This window comes from Acyrthosiphon pisum, chromosome A1 (genome assembly GCF_005508785.2).
Source record: "Acyrthosiphon pisum isolate AL4f chromosome A1, pea_aphid_22Mar2018_4r6ur, whole genome shotgun sequence".
Classification (NCBI taxonomy): Eukaryota; Metazoa; Arthropoda; class Insecta; order Hemiptera; family Aphididae; genus Acyrthosiphon; species Acyrthosiphon pisum.
In genome coordinates, this window is record NC_042494.1 from 140856066 (window position 1) to 140879584 (window position 23519).

General features: G+C 32.3%; 1 protein-coding gene across 1 annotated transcript in view; it reads left to right on the forward strand.

Moving 5' to 3' along the window:
• The first annotated feature begins 779 nt into the window (after positions 1–779).
• Spn5 (serine protease inhibitor 5) overlaps positions 780–23519 on the forward strand; it is a 28381-nt gene continuing 5641 nt past the window's right edge. Inside the window, exons 1-2 of the mRNA NM_001159843.2 lie at positions 780–1009; positions 23004–23362. Of these exons, the coding sequence (NP_001153315.1) occupies positions 23036–23362 (327 nt within the window). The 5' untranslated portion in view covers positions 780–1009; positions 23004–23035. The remainder of the gene's footprint in view (positions 1010–23003; positions 23363–23519) is intronic.

A 23519-nucleotide genomic window follows, 5' to 3' on the forward strand; every position in this document is an offset into this window, starting at 1 on the left:
TATTTTTAGGCATTAACGACGAGGTTATTAGCCGATACAATTATTATTCACCTGCGTTATTTTAGGATTATATACAATAAGTTAGTAGTTTATTACCTATAGTTTTATTTATAAATTTAATCAACAAGTGTCAACTACTCGACTTTTTTGCAAGGGATGCGAGGATTTCATCCCACCTATAGAGTTTCTGGAAGTCTGCGTGTTTGGTACCGCGGTGGTTATTATTGGTATAATATAGTAAAGTATTGTCTGTCTGTATATGTGGGTCTGATCTCTGACTGATCATTCTTGTTATGCGTCGTGTTCGACTTATTCGGCCGCTGCGTGCGGGAATACCCCGTCTTGGTGTGTGTGTGTGACGTCATTCGGATTTGCGTAGGCGACTGCGATGTGCAGCTCAACATAGGTAATAGGTATAACGTCGGCTGAATCCTACGACATGCCTTATGCCCGTGTGTCATTTTTGGTGTATCCATCTACCACGTCCTGCCTACATGCCTGTATTATAACACATTACGTCCGCCTGCCGCTCCGGCCGCGGACTGCAATATCATTATCAGTTCCGGCGGTTCGCGGATTGGTGGGAACGCGATGACGTTCCCAGTGAAAGTGTTTCGTGAAGGTTTTGTAATATTGCACGCCGCCGCCGCGTGCGTCCAGTCGGCCATGGGATTTACCAGACGGACACCGCATTCCCGTACTACTACTACCGCGGTTGCTGCTACGACCATCGCTGCTGCTGCTGCTATTACTACCGCTGACACTGTAGCTGTGCTACCATAAGACCGACCGACCGGCACCGAACCGGACGCGCTTTGAAACACATCTCGCTTAAGACGTACATCCGCTGCAGTGACGAACCGATTGCACACGTGCTCCACCGACGTTTTTTTTTTTTTATTCGGTTTCACAGACTCGATCGCCACTGCTCCGAAGTATACTCTCCGAAATCTGCCCACAAGCGGTACCCACGATCTCTGAATCAACGCCGTTCCGAAGACCTATATAGGTAAGTCAAATAATAATTATTTACTATTAACATTACACGGTATACCTAGAGGGTGATTTCGTTTTAGACATTCAACGCTCGTCATCTCGAAAAGTATAAATTTTTTTGGAATTAAATGTATTTTTTTTATTATTATTTGAATGCAATACAAAACAAAATAGTTTACTATATTTGACGTACTACCTGTCTAAGTATTTGTTAACTTTTTTGAACGACATTGTTACTATTTTCTATTAAATTTCATATTTGAATACAAATAATTTTTCTGAGTATTGAATTCTTGCATAAAAATCAAATTTCCAACTAGTAGTTTAACAGTTACAATTTAAAACTTAAAAGGTACAAAAGTATTTAATGTTTAGATGGAGGGAGTGCAGTAGTGCAGAGGTACCTTGCTCAATTAAACTTTAAATAAGTATTTATATACCTAAGTTGTAAATATAAATAAAAACTCGTTTGAAATTCTCAAAGAGATATTCTTCTTGGCAATATGAAATTAAGATATTGTATGCTGTAATTCGAAAACGTAAAAAAAATAACAATAAGAAATGTCATTAAAAAAATAATAACGATAAAAATAGTAATATATCATTATTTCTTAAAAATGTTGTTTTGTAATGATTTAAAATTATATATGTAAAAACAATATTTTCAAAAACATTAATACTATTTAAGATAATAACTAAAAAAAATAACCTGGAGTTATTGGATGATTTTTTTCCGGCTACCGAGTTAAACCATTACGTGTTACAGGGTTTGTGTATGAGCACGTTTGTATCGCGGTTGTCTAAAGAAAATTAATACTGTATATTTAATATGTTTTTTAACTGTCTGTAAATATACTTAGATACGTGATTACTTATTACTGATTAGATTGTATCATGGTCAACGTGTACTGATTACTTGATTTACCGGTCCGTATTGAATACGTCAAGTGATATTTGAAATACTAAAATTTTACTGATAACCGACACCTTTTCGGTAGAAAAAAATATATTACCTAGAAATTACCTAAAAATATATTAACATTTGTAAACAAATGTCGAGCTTTTATAAGTTCTAGTTCTAGTGCCAAGTAAATCGATTAACTCGTGTGTACTAATATTATAATAATAAACATTATAATACGTATCTATGCTAAAATATTATGAACTATAGTAATGCTTAATGTACTTATGTATAATATTTAAATATTTCTCAAACCAATATGGTAGCTAAATATTTTTTCATTGCATACAATGAGCTCAGCTGTGATAATATAATACACCTATTCGTATATATAGATCTATTCAGTTATGTGATCACGGCTTTATCAATAGCTTTACACTAAACATTAAAATATTTTTATCCGAATAAACATATAAATTAACGGATTGTAATATTATATTCAATGCACTTAAATTATGCACTTTCTAAAATATATTTAATCAAACAAAATTATATCATCTTACACGTGGGCACTGAGTATGTGTTTAAGAGATTAATAATTCTTAATATAAACAATAATTTAGTTCAATACTGACTCTATAGAAGTCAAACAAATAATATTTTATTGTTTACATTAAAATATAATTTTTTTGAATTAAATTATAACTTAAGGGAGTTTAATGTGTTATACCTATACTTTTCTTAAATTATAAATTCTATACATAAAATATTTGCATAAAATAATTCACACTTCTCAGTTCTCACAACAGCTTTAAAAATCTATTTATACCTTTATATATCATATACATAAATTAAGGCAAATTCAAATTAATTAAGCAATTCAATTAGTGAGTTCTTGTTTTCTTGTTGACGAGTTAATTAAATAGGTATCGATTAGTATTCTTGTGAAATGGTTGTGTTTTTATTAACGTATTTATAAGTGTTTCTTTGAACATTTTATTGTGCCACTTATTTCATCTCATAAGAATGGCGACGTTATTTGAGGGGCAAAGTGGACATTTTCCCCTGTCTGATATTAAAAGTAGTCCAATTATTAGGCAGATTATTGGTGAAAAACATATTTATCATTTTTTTATCTTGAGGAATAATAATTTTGTGTAGGTAAGTGTAAGAAAATTATTGTCACGAAATTATGAATTAATATTCATAGTTTATTAGTTTGATTATATAGGTTGAAACTATTACAATATTTTCGATTTTAAATTACGTTTAAGCGATCCGTGTTTCATATTGTAAATTAATTTGTTCGACCACACCATATGGTAGGCACCATGATTATTTAGTTCCCCACCGCCTTTTTCGTTATAGAAATGAGGCTATTTTTTACTCAGACACTGAGAGTTGAGATACGTATAAAGTTATGTTAGATGGGAATAATTATTGTATCGAGATAAAAATGTAAGTAGACAACAGCTTGCGAGTGAAACGAGATGTTTTTTGTTCAGTTATACGGGCCGGTCAAAACGTTTTTCCCTGCTATTAAAAACCAAACTGACCCTGAATATGAATAAAACTACAAACCATTAATTAAATGGAAAAAATTGCATTTTTTAAATGTGCTAATCGTATGGATAATGGATGTTTTTGTCGCAAATAGTTGTATTCCACATCACAAGGAAGCGTATTTAGCACTTACGTTTCAAAATAATATGATTGCTCAATGTTTATAATAGGTATATTGATTAATGATTATATTATAATAATTATCATCATACTATTTATATTTTATACAAAAAATCATTATTTCAAGTACCTAATAAATAACAAGAAGGTAGTTACAAAATATTATTATGAATGTACCATCGCATTTACTAGAAACAGGAATTTTCTTCAAAAATTTAATTTAAAAATTAGATGTGAACACTACTGCACAGCCGCACAGTATCATTATAATATACACGTTATCGGTTTTTATAACACTCATCTCACTGATGTGCATCATCCGCAATAGATCAATGTTAGTGAAACTCGTTGTATTAGTGTTTACATTTTGTATAATTATAAGAATTAAGAATATAAAAATAAGAACAATAATATGTCGTCATCGACATTTTAATATAAATAATACATATAACATCAATATGACAATGGAATAGAGTCAGGGAGTCGTATAATATTATGTGCTTTGTTGTAGGTAAAATTGTTCAACCCTATATTTTTTGATCTGGACGTTTTGGGGTCTAGCATAGTCGTAAAAAACAAAATAAGATGAGACCACGTTTTTTCTTCTTGAAACCGTTTTGGAGTGATCCATCAGACTAAAAAGGTTTTTGAAGTTTTCTGCGCGCCAGAGAAAAATTACACAATAAAGTACCGATTACTTACAAACTTTTTCGATATATATATATTTTTACGATATAGAAGCTGTAGTTTAAATCGAAAAACATATAACTTTCAATTATTGTCAGAACTTTATTATTTACTCCAATTTACGGTTATACTCCAACACGACGCATATTATGTTCAATAAATATTTATATTATAATATGTGTGTGCTCATACGTCGTCCCTTTGCTGCGATATTTCTGAACTACAATACAAGCAATATTATCAATATTACAAAAGTTGAGTTTGACATTTGAGTTTAAAAAATAATATACTATTAACTCACGCAAGTCACACGCCGACTGGGTACCTACGGCGTGTTTTCGGTTTATTAAATCAATACAGTTGATCACTTCGATATTGAAACATCACGATCCAAAAGAAAAACAAAACTACAACATTAACGCGCTTCATATGAGTTCGGATTGTCGTCATTCGGCGGTGGGAAACATAAATTGAACGATAAGACCTTTAGTCGGTGCTGAATATTGTAGCGGTGAACGCCGTCCGTCGTGTGATATAATATATTATGTACTCATGTATAATAATATATATATTCGTATAACGGAAAAGTTTATAAGCAGTTTTCGGTGACGTGTCGATACAAAATACATCGTGTCGGAATGGCGCTTTCTCTAGAAAAATTACGGCAGCAAAATAATAATACACTATATAATAATAATAATAATATGTAGGATGTATTACAAGAACGGAACCCAACATGTCGTGTACACACACACACACACACACACACACACACACACACACACACACACAGCATATATGGATCGCGAACAGACACTTTTGATTTAACGTCGTTACGCATCACTATATACCTATAAGTAGCAGGTATGTGTTTGTATATAACAATACTATATACTTACTTATACTACACTGACATTGTAAGCCGAACAACTGGGCAGCATTTCGACGGCGAATAATTATTATTATATTGTTATTTGTTATGTACACACTATTACACTATATAAGTACACATCCATTATAATATATTATTATACTTACGACGTATGGTACGCCTCTTACAGGCCGGTATTATCTGTACCTATGTGCAATATAATATTAGGCGTGCCGTGCGTGTAATAATGATGAATGATGATGGTCATAAGACGATAGTGATAATGATAAAGACGACAACCACGACCTGCGATGTCGTAAACGAATACTGTCGTTCATCGGCGCGACAAAACGGTTTGAGCATAATATTATTTTAGGTATACATATTTCACTATAAAATATTATACTCAATTTTTATTCGGCATCGTATCCGATTTCGTCGATATAATATTATAATAATACCCGCACACTGCCTGCTGCTATTATATATGGACCGGACGGGCGTGAAAGCGATCTCCGCATAACTGGAAGGCGCCGGAGATCGCAACCAGAAGACGTCAGCTGATGTGCGCACGTAACAATTTGGACAGCTGAGGTTGCTGGAGGCGTTATAATATTATTATGATGTATTATGAACTATTTATATAAAACGACACGTGAGTATACGCAACATGTGTCTGTCGCGAGAAACAAACCTATGGTCGGCGGAATCTAGTACCTTATACACCTAACAATATAATAATAACACAACGTATTATATAGGTATTATTGTTATTATCGTCGTCGTTGCATATTATGATCTATTACCGCGCCGAGTCCCCCGCCACGTGTTCGGCTGCTTTCTCTCCGATTTTTCGGCAACCGCAAGCTGTCATTATGGGTAATAGTGTCACCACAATATTATATAGGTTTATTATATTATATACGCATAACAATATAATGTAATATCGACCGTCGTTCATGTATCGTCTTCTCCCGCAGACATAATATTACTATTATGACGTGTGGATAACATAACAATGATATTATTATTATTGACATCTGTTCTGCGACGACCACTGTGACGAGTGACGACAACCAGTGAAATCATCACGACAGCGAACTCGGAGACTGGGCCTGTGATAGGTACCGAATAGTATAGACACAATACGTGATATATATACCTACAATAAAGATACAAGACGCTGTGCAGATCTTAAAACGGACCAGTTGTGCAGACGCAAAAAAGATTGGACGAAAAATTAGCGATAGGAACATTTAAGCTAACCAAAAAAATGCAAACTTTTTTGACTTATCGCGCGATACAAGTCGCATATGGCATACTAATCGTACGACTCGTCGTCGTAATAACGCACGTGTTTGATCGCATTACATACCACCGAAGCCCGCTGCGCCGTCACGTCTCTTCCGAATACTTATATTTTGTTTCATTGTGTAGTACACAAAAGTCACAATTATTAATTATTATAATATTATTTCTACTCGTTACGTGTTTAATCAAGAAACGCGCGACTCTGGGCATTATATTTTTGGGAAATTTAACAATTACATATTTTAACCTAATTTTGCGTACAATTGTTTGAACATTTCTGAAGTTGCAGTGTTTCGTAGTCGAAATTAATGATTATATATATACTCAGCCACACGTACCATATATATTAATTTTTGTTGCAAATTCCACGTTCAAACGTATAACTACTAACTACATACATAATAATATTATACTGTTTAGCATCTGAGTTTAGGTATTTCTGTTATTTAATTAAACGTTATTCGTTTGTTGTTTGATACATTTCCCGATAATGTTATTATGACTGATTTGAATTCCAGACGATTCGTTGTATTGAGTCTTATGTAAATGGTCTCATTATCGTTTCGGCACAAACGGTTTGAGTAGTAAGATTTTTGAACCCTTCGTCTGTACTAAATGGTAGATTCAACGAGCTGCTTACGCAGTAGATACGAAAGTTGTATATAATAATATGATGTACATCGCTTTAAATGTTCTACTATGACCTTAAATATTTAGTAGAGAATGGCATTTAAGTTCATCTGAGCTTTTAACAATTCATGCACTTTAATCTCTGAGTACCCACCACGCGAAAAAGCCTCTACGAATACTTAAACGCGTAGCTAAGCATATTATGGAAAGAGAGAGAAAGAGAGAGAGAGAGAGAGTGGACGGGAGAGTATAACTTCGTCTGCACAATGCTGCATGTTTTGCTCATTAAAACTTTTCAACATCGATCTGTATTTGATACCGGCAAAAACTATACACGAAAAAGTTCAAACATCGTTGTTGTTTTTGATTTTAAAGTTTAAGCGAAAAAATCATATTGTTGTTATGCTACTCAAGGATAGAATCGTCAATATTATTGAAAGACGTACACACACATATATATAGACGTACATACATAAAACTGTTGGGGGAGGGGGGTATCAACGATTAATATTGTTGCGTGGAATAAAAATATTATATTATACCTTTATCAGTATTTATAACAAAAAGTTAATATACACACACTATCACGAAATCTAGAACCGTTTGCTGCTGCCTCGAGTTAAGTTTTACGGATGAAATACGATAGAAAACAACTCTGCAGAATACTATAGCATCAATATACATTGTTATTGCGTTTGTATTCTGTACCAACTTTTTTGCAGGGTTGGACTAATATATTTTGTCATCGAGATTATTGTCTGACGCAACCTATATGAACCTACCTTATTCCCGACATGTGGAATATAATATCAACATTACACAACCATAATAATTTGCTTATAATTTTAATTTGATATTTTGTAGCTGCAGCTGACGTCATTGAAACGCAGCAAAATAATATGATCTGGTATAATTAATATTTTATTATTATGTTTTTGTTTTAACAAATACTTACGAGACATTTCGTTCGTATTTCCTATCTGATCTTTGCCCGTCGAATCATATCTCAATTAGTGTGCAATGCAACAATAATTATAGATTGATCGATGCGCTATAATGCGTTTTAATTAAATCGGCTTGGTGTCAGGTGGTTGTTGCACACTATACAATGTTCTCGCACCGAACGCGTCGTACATAATAATATAATATAATATATTATTATTATTACGAGTTTGAGATTGATCTACTTTAGACGACTCCGAAAGTCATCGGCGAGATTTAGAGGCGGCTGATTGGGTACTCGGAAACTCGAAACACGTCTCGGGTCCGCAACAGTATGTGCGCCGTATACTTAAATATTTATAATAATATGATTTTATCATGTTTTCAATCGTCTGTAATAATTTTGAAATTCGTTAATATTATTATAATATTACAACGTGTGAAGGGCGTGCAGATGATGATTATGATAATAATTGTGTTACCGTAATGGTTCGCGCGGCGGAAGTATCTTTGCAATTCTCCGGGAAACGCGTAAAATAATAATAATATGACAGGTGCACTCAATAATAATAATATGTAATTATCGTATCGATTTCATCTGGCATTTCTCGAGCCGATCTATGAATAATAATATTGTTGCTTGTCAATATTATTACGGCCGAGCAACGATTCGAGCTCAACTACCGAATATAACAATATAATAGTTATGATAATAATTTGTAATGACGTGTTGCCGGTTGATCATGATGAGTTACTCAATTCCCACTATCGCGATATTATTATTAATATTATATTTACAGGCACGTGTCGACTGTGTAGAGTCTCATTATAATAAAATTGAACACGATAAATTTTATCTAAAAGTTACCGCAGTTTACACACCATTGCATTGCAATGTTTACCTACATCAAACATAATATACCGGCCACCAGATTATTAATCCTAATTCCTAAAACATCATTATACGCCAAAGCGCGCATCTATTTATGCATATTTTTAAGGATTAGGTATAGGTACGTTTTTTTCTTGTCAGAAACCTCCAAACAATATATTACGCATGTTTCTACTTTCGCGGAACAGATAAGATTCAAATCGAAAATTGAGAACATCCGCCTTATTGTAACATGAATATATGTTAAAATAGAGTGATATTAAAATGGAATCGTTCATTCTTCGGTCTTTTGATGGAATATATTATTACCTTAAAATGTATCTCAGTAGGCTGCAGAAATGATGATCAATGGAAAATATGGTGTAACTCCTTTTAATTTTACGTTTATCACAAATTAAGATTTTAAACATTAAAAATAAGGCATGTACCAACTAACTTTCAATTTCAAATATGAAATCAATAATTCCAAATGCATAAAGTATTAAAAATTAACGTTTGCAGAAATGAGTTGTGTGGGTTATAATAATTAGCAAAAGTCTCGTTGTTTTAATTGTTCGATTACGGACACCTTATTTATATTATTCAATCCCTATATGCACATAATATTATTACGTTTTAATATCCGATTGCAGGTGACTTCTGACCACGGTAATCAAATATATTATTATTTTACTGTTTACCTACATCATTATATCACGTTATGTCATAGTCGACGATAATATATTAATAATAATAGGAAAATGCACTAATGCCATTACCGTAAAAATATAATACCGTCTCTTCGTCAATGCGCAACCATCATCGTTGCACACAACAAGCAGTAAGCATATAGGTTAGATATACGGTATATACCTAGGTTAGCTGAACGGTAGCTAATAACCGTAGACCGTATCGTTCGTAATCGTCAACCGCGAGGTTATAGTTTTTGATGTCGCAGTAAAAAGCTTTGCGCGGACTTAGATAATAACACTATTGTCATCGTCATCATCGTCACTGTTTGTGGTAATTTTAATCGAGTTAAAAAACACGCGCGCGCCTTCCGAATAATAATAATATTTAATAATAATAATAATTAAAAAACCATCGATTCTTTCTTCCGAGCGTGGCGGCGCGCTGTACGATAATGCAATAATTTATTATGCTGTGTACCACGGTTGTAGATAATATATCTGTAACCGTGCTGTGTACACTGTACGCGCTTTGTATAACGATAAACGATAAATGTATTTTATACGCTGTACATTATTGCTGCAATGTTGTAGTACGTCGTCGGGCTGCCGGCTTGTGCGGGTTTTCCGGTCGCGCTCGGGCGAGGTCGCGGCGATGGCGGGCGCCGTGTTATCGGAAACGACACAAAAAACATCGGGACGCTGGAATCGGGAAAAACAGATGAAAAAAAAATGAAATAATGTGATTATGCGGGAAACCTGAGTTTGTCACGTCTCGACGATTTCCTCTCGCCGGCTGCAGGTGCGGCCGTGAATAACCTATACGACAACAAAATAGGTTATAGACTATATATAGCCTATAGGTACGCGAACACACGCCACGACGATTTTTTTATTTTTTTTTACTATTTACTCACACGCCGCATAAAATTATGATAATATGACACACACACACAAATGTGTAGGTACACGGTCTATACCTACTTACCTACCTACCTTACCTACCTACCGTCCACCGAGTGCCTTCTCCTCCCTCCACCATCTCTTCTTGCCCGCTCCTCATTGCCCACCTACAAACCAATTATTTCATTTGCACCGGGCCGCACTCACACACAGCATATTATTCCACGTTCGCGGACCATAACATTATTTTTGTCGTATAGGTCGCATATTAATTATTATAATATAGTGCGCGTCCTTGTCACTGGATGAAGTGTATTATATAGTTATATTATAATAGGTATAGTTGTATAATATGATTGTATAATTGTCTAATAGTATGATTGTAAATGTACGTTTTTGGTGCTGATGGTTTTTATTTTTTCGGGCCAATGTGTAGGTTTTTTTGGTTTTGATCATTATTTATTGCTGCAATCGACTCCTCGTGTCACAAGATATTATTTCGTAAATTGCGTATTGATATGAAATGTTTGCAATGTTATGATTGTCAGCAGATTGGTACTTAACTACTTTTAAAGAGGGCTTTGCACAATATTTACAACAATTTACGACGTAGAGCTTTGACTTGCAACGTCTAGAATACATTATTATGATTAAATTATAGGTACATTATAAGCACATTTGTATGAAAATAACACTAATAATCAATAACTCATTATTATATGAGCGCTAAATACGGTGCTTAACATAATAAGATAAAAAGGTAAAAATAAGTACATACTATATATTTTTGTATTTATTATAATCAGACCATAAACCCTAAGAATCATTTTTTCCAAAACCGATGATCAATGATCATCGCCTTTAAAACGTATGTCAATAACAATAATTAACAATACACTATTATCACTCATCCAGCGCCTTATAAGGGGATATTACAATACGACAAAATACACCAAAATGGAGTTTCTGCAGTATTATATTCAAGAGTTTTGTTTTTCATCCACTTTTTAAAAGGGGTCAACCTGACCAAACTCCTTTAAGCCCGTTTTTCACATTACTTCCTTGAAACTGTACTTTACCCACCTATACCACCTGCGACTATTATATGGTACGAGCATTAGGATAGAGCTCGAAGAAAACATTGGCCGTTTACATCGATAAATATCTATCATTTTCTCGGTAAAGAGTAAATTATTACTGTGGTCATTTCCCAACCTCCCCCCCCCCCACCCAAATTGACCAAAACTATAATATTTTATATAATAGTAGGTACGTTTAAAGACTGCGTGCTTTTCAGTACTCGGCCCCGCTGTGAAATCGTCTGTATTAAAGGTCGTTAGAAAAATAGGTCAGTTTTTTATGTCTCTGTTGGCTGTTGCACAAAAAAAAGATTCGGTGACATGTATTTTATTTTTATTATTTTAATACCATCAATTAGTCGTTTAGTTTTTTTCGCAAAAAAAGTGATTAATGTTTATGAGTGCATTTTTTTATACTCGATATACGTATAATATATTTTTGGAAAATGTATGTTGTGGGCGAATGGATTTAATGACACGAGTCTTACATAATACGCCTGCATACGTTATGTTATACAGCACGTCATTCAAGCAATATTTTGCTTTCACTTGAGATATTTGTTTAAATCGGTTCGACGAGAACCTACATATTAATTAATAAATGTATTTCTTTTGTCTAATATTCTTATTTATTTATTCAAAGGAATTAATTCGGTACAGCTTCCGAGAGAAAAATTATAATTATAATTTGGATAATTATTTATACAAGAAACAAACTAAGATGTTCATTAGATTATTTTATTTTAATTTAATGATCCTTTTTACTCATAACTAGGAGTTATTGTCATTCATAAATTTAATCATAATGCCGGCTATGTTGATGACGTCTATTTGTCAGTGACGTCATTTCTGTTTTTAATAAGAGGGGAAAACGTTTTGACCAGCCCATAATATAACTGAATAAAAAAATAGCTCGCTTTATTTGCAAGCTAATTTCATAAGAATCATATTTTTATTTCAATGCAATTTCCATCTTACATAACTTTATAAGTATCTCAGTGTCTATGGCAAAAATATCCCTATTTTATAGCAAAAAAGACGTGGGGAGCTAAATAACAGTACTACCTACCTCAGTAATTTTAGATTTTTCTAGAGGGATCGAACAAATTAAATTACAATATGAAATACGACTTTTAAATCGAAAAATTGAAAATACTTTCGCTATTATAGAAGTTTTTCTTAAATAATCAATGCATTTAAAAATGATAATTTTGTTTTTAGAATTTCTATTGTATCTGAAGTTCAACACTTCTATATATTCGAACTAAAAAACTATAAATATTAATAGCTACCTGGTCCTGCGCACTTCGTTGCCCGTAGAAAAAGACAACCCTTAAAAAATTGTGATTGTTCAACTTCTTTTGGGTGTAACTTACTGCAATAAATGCAACTCAGCCACCCTGGTAGGCAATGTGCTAAAATTCGATTTGATGCATGCTTGTACCTGATCTGCCCGATTAAGCAATGGCGACCAATAATAAATAAATACTATTTCAATTAATTATTTCTCCTATAACCAATAGCGACCATTTATAAACAAACATTTCCACCGTAAATATCAAAATCCCTGTTTGAGCACTTCCCTAAGCTTCTATTAATTTGTTGTAGCGTGATGTTATATAACCTATAGCTTTCCTCGATGAATGGACTATCCAACAAAAAAAATAACTTTTCAATTCGAACCAGTAGTTCCTGAGATTAGCGCGTTCAAACAAACAAACAAACAAACTCTACAGCTTTATATATTAGTATAGATTACCTATTATCGTCATAGGCGCAAATAGGGGGGGGGGGGCTTTAGGGGCTAAGTCCCCCCCCAAAAAAATGTCCATAGCCCTCCCAAACATTTCCTACATTTTGTTTTAAGCTTATTCAATATTATCAAAGTAAGGCCCTATTAGCCCTATTAGTCCCCCCCCCAAATCTCAAACGGTATTTGCGCCTATGATTATCATGACAATAGTTGTCTAGTGATTACACAAAATTATATTTCCTCAGGATAAAAATATTATAGTTATATTTTTTCACTAAAACTGGTACGACAATTGGGCTGCTTCAAACATCGCATGCAGAAAGCGGAAAATGCTCACTTTCCCCCCTCAAATGAACACATTCCCACATGTACCGTACATGGATTGGCCACGTTAAACATTCACAGGGAAGTTGAAATTACTGTTGATGAAGTGATAGATGAGTTAGCAAAATAATCGGGACGACTGGAATTTATTTTATAAAATTATATTTCATATGTACTATGTAGTGTGAAATATAATATATATATATATATACATATAATAATATATATATATATATTACAAGCAACTATAGATACGAGTATATATTTAATTGAAGTGGGATAGTAGTAATTGTATAGAGACTTAACTGCTACAAGATATCATAGTTTATATTATTTATGTATAAACTGTGGACCCCCCCCCCTCAGAAAAATTTGAAATATGCCACTGCATTTACGTTATAAAATCAGTTTACCTAATAATAATACTTTACACAAACATAAATGGCTATATATTTGTCTGTTTTTAATAATATTTTGTAGCACTTTGCCAAACAGTCACCACAATTTCCGATTCCGCATATGTATATAATAATATCAACTCGATAATCATTAATTATTAATATGCTTAACTATTAAGACTGTATTATTTTTAAGACTAATTTACCGTTTGACGGTTATCTAAATGAACATAATAAACACAATTGCAGTTTAGTAGTTACGTGGGTGGAAATTAATTTAATTTAGGGTAAATAGTCTTTATTATAAAATTATTATAAGTACTAGCTGATCCTGCACGGTGGTGCCCGTGATAAATTAAATGCTCGTGGATTTACCTCTTCTTAAACTCCATTAAATTTAAACTGCACAGATTTTTAATACAGTTATTTTGGTGGTTTTCACAAATCATACAATACTAGCCCAACATTTTATCCAATTATAATTATTATTTTATTTTCTGTAGCCAATGGCAGCCCTATATACAAACAAAAAATATATTAGTTTTTCGTGAGCCGAAAAATCCCTGTGTGAACCCCTTTTTAAAATTCAAAATTTTAAAAATTGGCTTCAAAGTGGACATCCTTGGGATAAGATTACCTACCTATGTACCAAATTTCAGGATCATTAATGTGATCGACTTGGGACTGTGGTGGATCGCTTACACATGTACATATTACAAACACACACACCACCTATTATTAATATATAGGTTGTATTATTACATCAAATTACATATTTTTTTCCTTAAAAAAATTACCGGAAAAACTATTTCATTGAGTTGTTATAATGAAATATTAATTAATTCAAATAATTTTGTAGTTCTAAAGCACATGATGTTAGTAAAATTAGAGCGAAATTAGAGAAAAACTTATGATGTGTAGGTTTAATCCGAATTTATTATTAAATTTTTATTTGAATATTTTAATCGATATTTTTCATATAATATACATTTTACTATATTCAACTATATTCACGTAAATAATTACAAATATATTGTGTACCTACACAACTTATGCGTGAGGGTGAGGTGTGCCTAATGCCTATAGTACACAATTTTGTTTTTTTCAAACATAAAAATTAAATAAAACGTAATAATATTAAACATCATTTGTGCTAGTTGTGATATACTATATAGGAACGAATTACGAAATGCATTTGAAATATAATATATATATATATAATATTTTAATTTACGTTAATTACAGCTCTGAAAGTATTTTTATGCGTATACAAGTTGTAATTTTAATGATTGTGTTTTTAAGAAAAAACTTATGAATAAATCATTTTTATAATTATTGCCACTTTATAATGCTAAGAGGAAAAATAATGATTTGAAATGCCTTTTTATACAACTTGTTTTTTGAATTATAAAAATTTTTCGTTTTACTTTTTTTAACCAATTATAATAATATATTTTTATTATTAATAATTTAGATATACATTTATATTCAATTTGATTTTCTCGAAGAGACAAAGTAGAAGATTATTGAAGATTTAGAATACCTAATTGATATTGTAAAGCAATTACTACAAATTAGCTTAGGAACTTAAAGGACTAAATAAATCACATTACCAAAACGTGAACCTAAACCAAATCCAGTTTTTCAACATTGATTTCAATATTATTTGCTGACTACTGTGGAACGGTTGTGGTATGGCACGTGGCACGTCACGTAATGAATTAAATGGCATTTCGCTTACAATTGAATTTCATCAGATCTTAAAGTTTTAAACCTAATTTAATTAAAATAAATAATTTAAAACGATTTCCAGTCAGCTTTAAAACAAACAGTAATAAAGGTAAGCTTCAACATTTCGCCCTTATACTTTATTTCTACTATAAATAAATAAATATTTCTATTGTTTTGAACAATGTCACAAGAATTAAAACCCCTATTGGGCCCGAATTTCGTAACTTGTTTTCATCAATAATTTAAAAAACATTATTTCCGTCAGGACGTGGTATAATAAAATAAAGGCTTATATTTTTTAATACTTCAAAAGTTCTAAATTTCTAATGAACAATAAATAAAAAAAATATCAAATTAACATCATGCCAAAGTCCAAATACAATATAACTACGTAATAAAATCCCACAAACAATTTTTTTCTTTTAGAAGAGGGACTCAAAACATAATATTCTAGTGTAATTCAATATGCCCTTCTACAAACTTAACAATTTTATTCATCCATTGTTTGAGTACTTGTGCTGTAAAAGTATATTTCGTCAAAATCAATCAACATTTCAAATATAGAATGTTTATTATTGAGATTTAATAAAGAAAATAATTTTTAACGAAGTTAATAATAAAACATGTTTCAAGGCACGTTGGTAGGGTACAAGCAAGTTATACGCTGCTTCAGAGTGGCTTAAATTTGTTAAAGACATTGAAGCGGAAACATTAAATAAATATTTTATTTTATAAGTACCTAATTAAATATAATTTTTGGTTTAGGGCGGAAAATATCTAACGATGGACCTGATGCCATCATAGATTCATATTCAATGAGTTTAAAATGTTTATTGATTTCCAATGTAAACTGCAATATTAAAAACCGTCTGCCAGTAAAAATATTTTTTTTTAAATTTATATATTTTATGATAACGGACTACGCATATTATGTACTATTTTTGACGAACGATAAATAATAACAGAATAATAATGATTAGGTAGGTATGACAATATTGTAAGAACGCATTATTCAAGTATATCTTGTCATGATTCAACTATCTATATAATATAATAACAGATAAGTCAATTCTGTTTGACAATAAGAACGTCTAAGCAAATACAATGCGTGTGCCGTAGGTCTTATATAATATTATAGTACTAAAGCCAAAATATCCACAATAAGTCGCGGCCACATAGATCTTAGTTATTTTTTATAGCCGTTTTATTATTATAGCTGCAACAGAAATGATATTATACATTTTTTATCATAGCAAATATTATTTTATAACAAAACGAGTATAATGCACGGCTTAACTATACATAACAGTCAACACAATGTGGTCAATACATTATACAATACATTAATTTTGTTTCGTTTTAGAATACTTCAAATCACTGTCGCGCACATGAATCGGTAAACAATATTTTATTTGTCTCAGTATCATTCGCGCGAGGTTCGTTCAGATTATTTCATCATTTGACCACGTTATTGTTTTTCACGAAAATCTGGACGACTTTATTGCAGTATCGCAAAATATAACAATAAACAATATTCACTCGTGCAGTATATTTTTGATCACGTACCTATTCACATGACGGTTATAAAAAAAGATAATATATTATGAAAGAAGTATATTATGAGCAGTCACCAACTCCATATATTATTATTATACATTTATACCATATGTTCGGGACCAGATATACGCAGGTATAGTAAATTATACATTTTATAGTATTCTACACAACTCTTGTCACGTGAGCAATAAGGCACGGACTCCTTTTGACATGTACACTGCAGGAAGTCTGATTCATTGTTATTACTACCTTATTCAACTGTAAAATAAAAACTTAACTTTTGATTCGTTTTCGCACACATAATATAAGCGTGTATTAAAGTCCCATCACAACTCACAGGCCACACATAAAAAGTCGTTAGAAAAGTACGTCGCGTAGTCTACAATATTATATTACTATGTTCGTATTGCGATGTATTAATGTTCACACCATATTATCGATTAAAGTTCCTTGAAAGTTGAATTTGTTTTTATTTATGATATTTGGTATATAAAGATTTGTTTCAAACTCTTTTTGAATAATGAGTTATATAATATAATACATTATAAGCGGAACACAAAGTTGGGTACATATTATATCCGATAAACCTTTTCCTTGTACAGTACACACGACCGCTTCCTGCATAAATGAAACACATTTTGGTATGCAGTGTAGACCTGTCGCACATATAGGCTCAGGAATCAGTTTTCTTTAAGTGGCCCCGCAATTAACGGGCCCTGTAAAGAAAAATCACGCCTAAAAATACGTCGGTCAGACGGTAGGATTGTCGTCATCTGATGGCGTGTTAACTACCAAAGCAACTATAAGAGTTAACAATAATATATATATCTGTGTTATTTTAAATTTTTACCTAATGTTACCATTATTAATTCTACTTGTTTATTTTATTTTATTGTAAGCTATAATATAGTAACTAAATGTATATTTAAACTGTGCTGCTGCCTAACACGAGATAATAATAATTATTAGAGTACTAGAGGTGTATTTAAAGCCGTCGAGACCTAAGTATTTACACTTACAGTCAAGGACTGGGACCTTTATGAACCTTGACCTAATTTTTTGGTTTCGGTTCCTAGAAGAAACTAAAATGTTCTTGTTCCGGTACAACTTTTAGAACGAAACGATCATTTCGGTTCGCTAAAGTGGAAAAATGATTTTAGTAACGTACTCTAAATATACCAATTACATGGTTTCTAAAGTGTTTAAATAAAGGCTCCAAGTACCAGACGGGCAACGAGTTCTACCACCTCTATAATATTATTGAATATATTGATTTTTGATTAGATTCAACGTATAATATTTACTTTTTTGTTACTTCATAATATAATAATATTATTAATTATACATTGAACAAACTGTTATTTATAATTTACTAATTATTAATAATTGTTTAAGACTTAAATACACCAATATAAATTATAATAATATTGCGTGCCGGATATTTTTGGACGCAATTCGCGTGGGTACTACCAATAATAATATATAATACATAAATGTACATAATACAATAGGCGTATATTATATTAGTATATATTAGTTGACACGTTGCGGTTAGAACGGCACAACGTTCGGTTTTTTTATTTTTAACAAGCGTTGTAAATAATAATAGAAATATTATAATACGTATAATATTATATCCGTCTGATACGTGAAAAAGGATTTCCAATTTTTACAAAGTATAGGTAGTATAGGCTGCAGATATTATACACTCGCGCAGCACAAAACGACGTATTATAATAATATTACCTGTCCAAAGGTATATAATATAGTAGGTACCTAGGTATATTATATATTGAAATATCGAGACGCTTTTTAATGATAATAAATATTATATTATAATATACATTGTGTATATATTATTATATGTTGCACAAGTCAATTCTTCGGGATAATACGTGTTTTGTCGATACGAAATTCGCTGAAAACTATTATATGCACACTACCTACGCACTTTATTATTCATATAAAAATATTATAATATTATTATTATTTAGGCGGAAGGTTTTTGTGTACCTACGACATAATTTCTTTAGAAACGGTCGGATCGATTTCCGTCTCATACGATAACTGGCGTTGTGCAATCGCTGTTTGCACACACGACAGCTTCCATAAATCACGGCGTGTATAACAATATTAATAGTATATGACGTTCATAACATTATATCGTAGGTATAGGTGATCGTTAAGTGTTAATAATTCATAATTGACTATCAAATTATCGACGTCGCTGGCTGCGAAGACGCCATCGAGCATAACTATGTATATTATACCTAAATCCTAGGCGGGTATGGTATTGTTTGGAGAGTTGTACTCGCGTGATGTCGTTATAATAATATATTAATAATTTCTGAATATTATCATAGAATGTAGTTACGTTAAGGCAGACCGCGACAATATTGTTATCGTAATTATTCGTAGATGCAAGCTAACACGAACAGATTGTTATAATATGCAAGCTAACATGAACAGAATAATATGCAATGGCTATAAGATATAACGATGATATTGTAGATGAGGTACCTAACAAAGGCGCCCATAGGGTAATTTTCAGAGAAGGATAAAGTTTATTTAGGAAGCTCCTAAACCTATTTATAGCAAATCATAGGCAACAAGTTGGTATTTATAGAAAAATAATGAGGATTGAGGAAGAAAAGGAAATGGTAACTATGGAAACGTTAACTTCAAAAAAACTGAATAGAAAAAAAATCAAGAATTGAAAACCATATTTTATGTTTAATTTTTTTGCTTGCACGTATGATTATTTTCCAGAGGGCTGTCCCTCCCATGCGACCTTCCCCCTCCCAATGGACGCTCATGGTACCTATAAATGTGTGTTTTAAGAGCGGAAAATTCAAAAATTGCGTTGGAAAAATATTATAGTGAAATTGTCATTAATTGACCATAATATTATCGGCGTCAATGGCCGCGGAAGTTGATGCGAAGACGCCGCCGAGAAAAATAATAATATATAAGAACGTATACCTTCAAACATAGTTACATGCAGACAGATTGGGAAAATAACTGCAATCGTAGATGCTCTTCAACTCGACTGAAATATAATATGATATGGTTGCTATAACATTATTATTATTACTATAGATGGTAGTACCACTTAAACGTGCGCGTTTTATGTGCGGAAAATTCGAGAAATGGGATGAGAAAATATTATAAGTAATGAAATCGTCCGGGTCGTTATTTGAATTGATAATATTTTGTGACGACAGAATTAATTCAGCACATCACAAGTGATTTATTTCTTTGCAAAAACAAAATTCAAATGAAGGTTTCCCCTCCTCTTCCTCCTCCTCTGATTTGTCGGACCGAAATGTTTTTGCTCTTTTTCCTTTTTTCATTAACTTGCATTTTACACGATGAACATTATAACCATAATCAATTATACTCACAGTGTTTAACCGTTTTATTATTATTTTTTTTTTTTTACTTCAACTGTAAATTCATATATTATACAATCGTATGTTATGATAAACAACAACCATGGTTCTTGTCAAACTAGACTCGTCGACTACCGCAATGTTTTGTTACCCAACATGTCATATTCGATATACTTGGAATTGTTTTGATTAAAGATAATAATATTATAGCAAAATGGATTTTAAATATTCGTAAAAATTAATCAAACAATCATTAATTCAAACTGTTTATATTAGTGACCTAATGGGTCACTTCGACTATGTTTCACGAGCATTACGTTTCACCAATCAAAATGTACGCGTCGTACATAGTATTATTAAATCGGTCGAAAAATAATTATTTATTATTATAGAACAAATAATAATTATTGTTTTGTGCAGTGATACATGGTTATATAGTTGATAAGAAAGATTAAAATTGTACTGTACATACGACAACTATACACCGTTATACGATTACTTATACAGCGCACCGCGGCATGCTGCAATTTATAATAATAATTTGCACTAAAACATAATATTTATTATTGTGTAATATATAGTTACCGATGCTATTACACAGTTTGTACGGTAAAAGTTTCTTTTAATTATTTACAAATTACAATGACTATAGTTCAGTCATTATTGTTGTCGTTTTTTTTTTAATTACACATCTCACCGCGTGCGTATAATTATATGTATTTAGACGTGTGGACGATTTGACAATACATCACCAATTTAAATATCGTTATTTAAATTTGTTGACGAATCCGCAGCTACCTATATATAATAAGTACTACTTTGCTGCAATGTCCTACACTCGCGATAATTTAGCTTTTTAATTATACGTTCAACCGTTCAACGCGTAGTATACACGATACACCTACACAATATTATACCTATTTCGAATTTTTTGTTGTTGTCGTTTTTTATCGTATTAATTAAAGTCAAACAGGTAAATTGCTTCGAATTAAAAAGAGCCCGGCGTGTATGAGTCTTGTAAAAACTACGGTGTCGGGAATAAATAATATATATATATACATATATTTTATATATAAACAATATTTATATATATAATGTAGATACCTTTATACACGTCAACCGAGCGTGCTGTATTTAACAGATAAGAAGGTCTCCGGCGTAAATGTACAATGGACAACATTATAATAACAGCGGGTTACCAAGTTGGTTTTAAATTACCTGCGTCGGGTTTTTTCGCGGCAAATTTACGTTAAACGATTTCGGCCGTTGCCATAATTATATATTATCATGTTTTAATAATTATTCGACTCGGCAGAAAAATGAAACTCATACTACACCTGCCATAATAGAAAGTTCGAGAAGGAGAAAAGTAAACAAAAAGTCGTTACGATATTATGTATGAAAAAAATAATGCAATAAAGTACTGCGTTGTAATATTATCATAATGAAACTTTATTATACGTATTATACAGGGTGTCCCACGAGGGTTTAATAATTATTTAAAGTGACAGTGTAATGGAGTTTGCCTACCTCCGACAACTTTAAAAAGTAAATCTTTCTGTACTCACACAGTCACACCCTATACATACGTAACACGAAACTACCTACGTTAATGCAGCGTTTAGTAGTTACTGAAGTCTGAAACCGAATGACATCCACATAAAAACGACGTTGTTATAAAATATAAATTATTATTATGATGGAAATAGGGTTGACAATATTATTTACGCGTAGATATAATTTAAAAAAAAAAAAACCAATTTTTGTATACCTATAATTATTTTTTCTTCTTTAAATGCAATATTTTATCCTGAACCACGCTGTTTTATGTACGTTTAAAATACACGATAAACGTTCTGTTCCAGGAACCATTGGGCTTACTAATACACGTCTTAAAGCGAAACGGTGTAAATGGAGTTTGCCTATACCTATTATACTGTTCCGACACAACTTAAAAAATCTAATCCCTTTGTACTTACACCTAACCTGTACGAAACTACGTTATACTGCAGCGTTTAATCGACACTCAAGTCTGAAATCGAACGCCATCCGCATAAAAACGATTTATTTATAAAATATAAATTACAATAATAGTATAGAAATAGAGCTGACGAAATAATTATTTGCGTGTAGATAATAAATAAAAAAAAAAATTTTAATTTTTTTTTTTTCATATTATTATCATTTTTTTTTTTGTTTCTTCACGTTAAACCCAATTTTTTTTCGTGTACCACACCTCAGTTTTATCGAACACAATTTACACGATAAACTACGTTCTGTTCCAGGAACCATAAAAAAAACGACGATCGCCGTGGAAATGCATTGGCTGTGCAAGTGTGTCGTCGGCTTGACGGTGTTGGCCACCGCCACACGGTCAGCGACGCTGCCGAACGTGGCGCAGAAATGTGTGCCGCCCGGGCCGGGGCTGTCGCTGAACGACTTCCTTTCCGGCAAGTTTTACCTGTTCGAACGGCAGCAGGAGTTCAGCATCAAACTCTTGCAGACCGCCGTCACCGCTTCGCCCAAGCAGAACTTGATATTCTCCCCCCACAGCATATACACTGCACTGCTCATCACATACTTCTTGAGCAACAACGAAACGGAAGAGACGTTAAAGCTTTTCCTCAATCTACCACCGGAACAGGTAAGCATCGCGATCGCAGCAATAATCGAAAGGTTCGCCTCGTTTGTTAAGGCGTAGGTACCATAAGCAGAACTAGACATTTTCATCGGATCGGGCCATCGATGATAGGATTTTTTAAAACTGTATATTTCATTTGGACTACTGCAGCAGTTATTCA